Here is a 5,476-nt window from a genome sequence, read left to right on the forward strand (position 1 = left end):
CAGCCAAGAATGCTGAGGAAAAGCTCCGCCGACAACTACTAAAATCACTGATTACACACTATCAGCTGGTCACCATTACCTACTACAATTACTCAGATGATACACTTGCACTTCTCAATAATTACTCTTGTAATGGCAAGAACAAACGGACTGCATGATTGTATAACATACACGATTATATAATAACATACAGATGCTATACATAACTGTTTGACGTCAATAACTGATCTGTGTATGATTGTTTGGACTGCGTGATGAGAACAGTACACTGATAATGATGAGATGGAACTATAAAACATCCTATTGACTGTTGTATGCAGACTTCAGGGACACTCTTCTCCCCGGGCTGAGGAGCCTGACCCTGAAGACTGGATAAATAACTGATGATCCTTTCCCTCTGGACTCATTCAGAGCTGATTACACTGATGTGTGTTTTGCTGCTGTTGAGTCCGTCTGCAGACGCTTGAAGTAAACCTACAGAAAGACAAGTGGTTGCCTTGAGTGTTTCTTTATTCTGCAGAATTGCCACTACAGTTTGGCGCTGTCGGTGTTTTCACTCCTTGTGAGAGGACTTGGGCGCTCGGAGCGGCAGGTTAAGACCGTGCACGGCTCGAGTCTGGGACTCTGTACCTCAACCTCCCCGGCATGGAAGGTGGAGACGTGGGGGGGGAGTGAGTGGTGACCTGGGGTGTGTCGTGTGAAGTAACTAAACAGTGATACGTGTGAAAATATTGATGCGTTTGAGTGTATTAACGGATGCATGAAAGAGTGAATGTGTGAAAAAAGAAACAGTAAGTAAAAGGCGTGGATGCCAAATAGATCATCTGAGAAGACAATACAACAGCCCGCTCTTAGAGGCACTGAAGGGTCCTTTTTTCTTTCTCAAGTGAGTGTAAACTATCTGACTTTTCCCTAGCAGCCAGCCCTAAGGTCCCTTTCTCTCCTCTTAACAGTGGCAGAAGCGCTCCTAAGAATCCAGCCAAAATATTGAGCACAAAGAGACTTATTGTAGTTAGAGAATCTGGGTTAAAGAATAAATATGGATTCTAACAATCACAAAACTTCTGAGAATGAAAAATCAAATCTGCTATCACCCAAGTTGAAATCCCCTAATATAAACTACATGATTACCAGTTATGGTAAGCACAGCATTGACCAGCTGGACATCTGGGTAAAAGGATTTGGGTTTCCACCAACCGGCAGCTTCTCTCTCAGACAGATAGAGATATTAAGAGACAAATTAGAAGAGAAAGAACAAGTGGGTTCATGACTTCTGTGCTACTACAAGAACAAGGGGGGAGACTGAGACCAGTGAGCTATTTTTACAGCAAGTTTGACTCTGTAGCAGCTGGGCTGCCAAATTGTTTGAGCTGTGGTTGCTGCAGAGAAACTCAATGTGTTGCATTAACTAATGAACCTCTGACACCTACAGCGGATTTGCAGGAACTGCAGACAAGAGCAACAGCAGAGGAAAAAGCAGTGGGGAAAGACAGGCTGCACTATCACAGACAAAGTGCGGTTTGGACCAAATGGCAAACCATGCTTACCGAAGTATCTGTTCCATTATTATGCTGTGTTGACCCATGGGCGAGACCCATTAACAATTTAATTTGTCCCCAATGAGAACAAATTCCATTACACTCCATTACACACACACTGCATCTAAAATGATAATCAGTGAGGCACAGAATATGCAGTGCTGTGAAGTGAATTCCCTCTTGGGGACAATAAAGATTGCTCACAGGGATCGATAAAAGTTTACCCTTATCTTCATCTTCTGGTCTCAATGATTTGAGGTCTGGATGGTAAGCTCTGCACGTGTTCCTTCACCACGCGAGTTATAAAAGCCTGTAATAATCTGAGTCCAGATGTGATGGAGAGGGAAGAGAATAATAATACAATACGCAAATCTCTTCATGTAATATCTGGCATTATTGATACCTTTAATTAATATCAGATACATTAGTAGTGCGTCAGTTTTTGATTTAGGGCTGACTTTTTTTTGCTTAAACTTGTAACTTCAAACAATCCGGTGATAATAACGACAATAAAAGAAATGCAACAAAATCATAAACTAACAAATGTGATGCAGAAATGTAATGTATACAGAAAATGTTTGTAGTAACATACAGTGACAACACACGTTAAAGATCTCAAACCAAACCAGAATCATAGTAAACGATCTGATTATAAAACAACAATTACATTCCACTGTAGAGATCATTGGTATTTCATAAACTCACTGAGTCGATAGGATATTAAAAGTGGTCCACGCTAAAATAGATTTTCTTTCGGATGTACACTGGTCCTGAAAACAACTTACCACCTGTGTTTCATTCAAAACCATGACATGCTGTATAAAGCACCAGTGGCTGATGAAAAGCTCTTGGGTTTACATCTGAAATCATACCTGTAGTTTGGTCTACATCATATCACATATTATTAAATACATAAAAAAAATAAATTAACAAAACTATCTAGGAAATATACAACGTCTGAGTGGCGTACATCGGCAACTTCCTGAGAGCACATATTGTCTTTTCCAAAACTCGATTTCTTGGGTCCAAACATGTTCAGCTGGAGCTGCAAGAAAAAAGAAATTTAAGAGACAATTCAATAAAAATTCCAATTTAGAAAGTGAACACGAACAGAAATCATGAGAGGTCACTCTGGTTACCTGTCAGCAGCATCCTGGTCAGCCTCTGCACTGTTGTCTGCTTTGGATGCAGATGCTCGCAACTTACTGGGATCTAAAAAGACAGAAACAGGTGGTGGAATCAAGTTGGCATCTGTCCACAAAAACTAATTTAATGTGACAAATGAGCAGAAACTTTATAAAAAAAATAAAAATAAAAAACTTGAGCTCCTCCACCTTGAATCCAGCGGATCTGCGTCGCTGGGCCGTAGCCCTGCTCATTCTTAGCAGCTATGCGGAACACGACAGCTGGTCGGTTGGAGGCGGAGCAGTCGATGTGGGCGTTGTCCAGGTGGGTGGAGTTGACCGAGCAAGATGTCTTGGTGCCGCGGTAAATCCTGATGAAGGCCATCTGACCCAGACGCTCAGTGCTGGTGGAGCGGCTCTTCCTCACAGCCATGTACATGGAGTACTCCAGGATCCGGCCTGATGGAGAGGGGGGAGCCTCCCACGTGATGTGGACCGAATCGTTGGCCTGTGCAGAAAAAGGAGTATTAGAGGGAATATGAAGACGGCAGCTCTAACTTCATTTCTCAACAGTTTTTCAGTCTGAAAACGATCTAAACTAACTGATTTTCCCCATGTTCCTCAGATGATTTATCACATTTCCTTGCTTTCAGTGTCTGAATATCCTTGATATGTCACCTTGGTAATTTTGACAGCAGAGGGAGCTCCAGGGAAACCAGGTTGGCAGGTCTTGAACTCGCTGACTGGGCTGAAGTCTCCCTGGCCAAGGAAGTTGATGCCTGCAACTCTGAACCTGTAGGTCTGACCTGGAACCAGCTCCTGCTTCTCTCTGCCCTGGTAGTCCTGAGGCCCTGGCAGCTTCCTCTGGAGGAAGAACAAGAACAATGAGCACAGGACAGGGTTGAATGGCATCTTCATGGAGAATTAATACCCCACTATGTATTAAATAACAGTAAAAACGGTCTTTCATGAATAAAAAATTACAGCCATGTGATGAACACTTTTATTTTTAAACCTCTTTAGTATTTGGGGGCCGGCTGCTGATGGCTGCGGTCGCCTGGTCACTGTCAGCAGGTAGAAAGTAGTGGCTGACTTCCGAGAAGAGTGTTTTGAACACGCCAACATCAAACCACACTGCTTCCTCTGGATTCTGCTTGACCTGGAGGTGAGAGTTTATAGTCTAGTTCAGACCAAGCCGAGCGAAACAGCTAATAATTACTGTGCGGTATCGGACCTGGTGTGTGTGGGCGTATAAATCTGTTGTCTTGTCCGCTGAAACAGGCTGTTTCTCTGTAAAAGCAAAGGAACGTCCACAGTGAGCTTCACAAATCTGCAACCTGCTGCAGTCTGGTTTATCACTGACGTTTGAGCTCGAGCATCATCATTACCTGGCTGGTGCGGAGCTGAGCTGCTGACCTCTGTTGCTGGTGTCTCCTGTCCAGTACCTACAACCGACACACAGAGAGCGCAAAAGCTCAGAACCAAAGCTGAGAAACTGCAGTAACATAAAGCTGGAGTGAGAGGACAAGACGATGAGGGCAGTTCAGACTGTTGCTCTAGAGTAAAAGCTTGCTGTGTGTTGTTTCCCTAACGCTGTGTGGGAAATGATGATGCAAACTGATGCAGCTTTGTTACTTCAAACATACCTACTGCATATTTTATTGTCCCTAACAATTACATTTGTGGAAGCACAACAATCATTGTCGGTAATCCAGCATTCAGTCACTTGGCAACAAAACTTACTGCAGCATTTTGTATCAGAGTCCTTCTCTGTCGCTCTCCCAGTGCCCCTCCCTCCTTCTGTTAGGGTCTCTGCTGAGCCATTGGATGATTTTACTGTAGCTTCCTGCTGTGCTGAAGCATCCTGAAATTCAGGGAGAAAATGAAAGAGTTATTTGTTCTAAATAGGGAGCGTTGCTAGAGTAAGGTACAAACAAAACAGTGCATAAAATAGCACCAAACTACAGTGAATTTTTAACTGTGCTAACTGGCAGGGTTCCTTCACATTGCAGTATTACTAACTTTGATCAATTAAAAACTTTTCTAGTTCTTTTGCAGAACTTCTCTTGTTTACTGCAGAAATTATCTTTAGTTACAGATTCAAGCATGTAAAGTAAGTTACATCTACCTGAGCTGATGCTTTCGCTTCTTTATTACTGTTTCCTTCAGTTTGAAGTTGAAGGGACTGGACACCTGAGAAAGGAGAGTTAAGCAAAATGTCACTGTAGTGCCAGAAATGTCGTTATGTAATGTTTCCCACCCTGAGAAACATGATATAGGTTATTTTTTTCTCATTAATGTATTTTGTCAGGCGGTGAAACTGCTTGTTTAGTAACCTCTATTTTTTCTTCTTCAACTCTTCCATGTTTTTTTGCTGTGTCCACTGCCCTCACTGAGGAGATAACTGAATATGTGCACTCTCCTTACCCGCAGAGGCTTCCTCCTTCCCCTGAAGCCCATCTGTTCTAGTTGGATCGACTGGTTTGGCTGGTGGATGACCGGCTGCAGTGCTGGGAGGATACACAGGCTGGATCTGAAGGATGTAGCAGTCTGCTGCCGCCAGGGGGCGCCACGCCACATGAAGCATGCTGACTGTGGACTTGATGAGTAACACTGCCTCTGGGGTGGCTGGTCGGTCTGAGGACAGAATACAGAATATTACACTGAGTCCAAAAATCTAAATCAACAAGACTTCGATGACTAATCACTTAAAGCTGCTGTTAACAGCTCACTCTCAGATCTCACCTGTCTCCAGGTACCAGAGGTCCTTGCAGCACACCTGGTAGTTCCAGCTCTTGCAGTATCCATCACGGC

The 5,476-nt window shown here is 43.4% G+C and overlaps 1 protein-coding gene across 2 annotated transcripts in view; it reads right to left on the bottom strand.

Moving 5' to 3' along the window:
* Positions 1-1,913: 1,913 nt before the first annotated feature.
* The window catches only part of hcfc2 (host cell factor C2), an 11,948-nt gene continuing 8,385 nt past the window's right edge, over positions 1,914-5,476 (bottom strand). For both annotated transcript variants that reach the window (XM_044187051.1, XM_044187052.1), the window contains exons 7-17: positions 5,408-5,476; positions 5,090-5,299; positions 4,791-4,855; positions 4,406-4,526; positions 4,051-4,107; positions 3,897-3,952; positions 3,678-3,821; positions 3,341-3,526; positions 2,873-3,170; positions 2,678-2,750; positions 1,914-2,583 (exon numbers count right to left, since the gene is read on the bottom strand). The exon at positions 5,408-5,476 is cut by the window's right edge and continues 162 nt beyond it. In XM_044187051.1, the coding sequence (XP_044042986.1) occupies positions 2,574-2,583; positions 2,678-2,750; positions 2,873-3,170; positions 3,341-3,526; positions 3,678-3,821; positions 3,897-3,952; positions 4,051-4,107; positions 4,406-4,526; positions 4,791-4,855; positions 5,090-5,299; positions 5,408-5,476 (1,289 nt within the window). In that variant the 3' untranslated portion in view covers positions 1,914-2,573. The remainder of the gene's footprint in view (positions 2,584-2,677; positions 2,751-2,872; positions 3,171-3,340; positions 3,527-3,677; positions 3,822-3,896; positions 3,953-4,050; positions 4,108-4,405; positions 4,527-4,790; positions 4,856-5,089; positions 5,300-5,407) is intronic.

Source organism: Siniperca chuatsi, linkage group LG23 (assembly GCF_020085105.1).
Source record: "Siniperca chuatsi isolate FFG_IHB_CAS linkage group LG23, ASM2008510v1, whole genome shotgun sequence".
NCBI lineage: Eukaryota > Metazoa > Chordata > Actinopteri > Centrarchiformes > Sinipercidae > Siniperca > Siniperca chuatsi.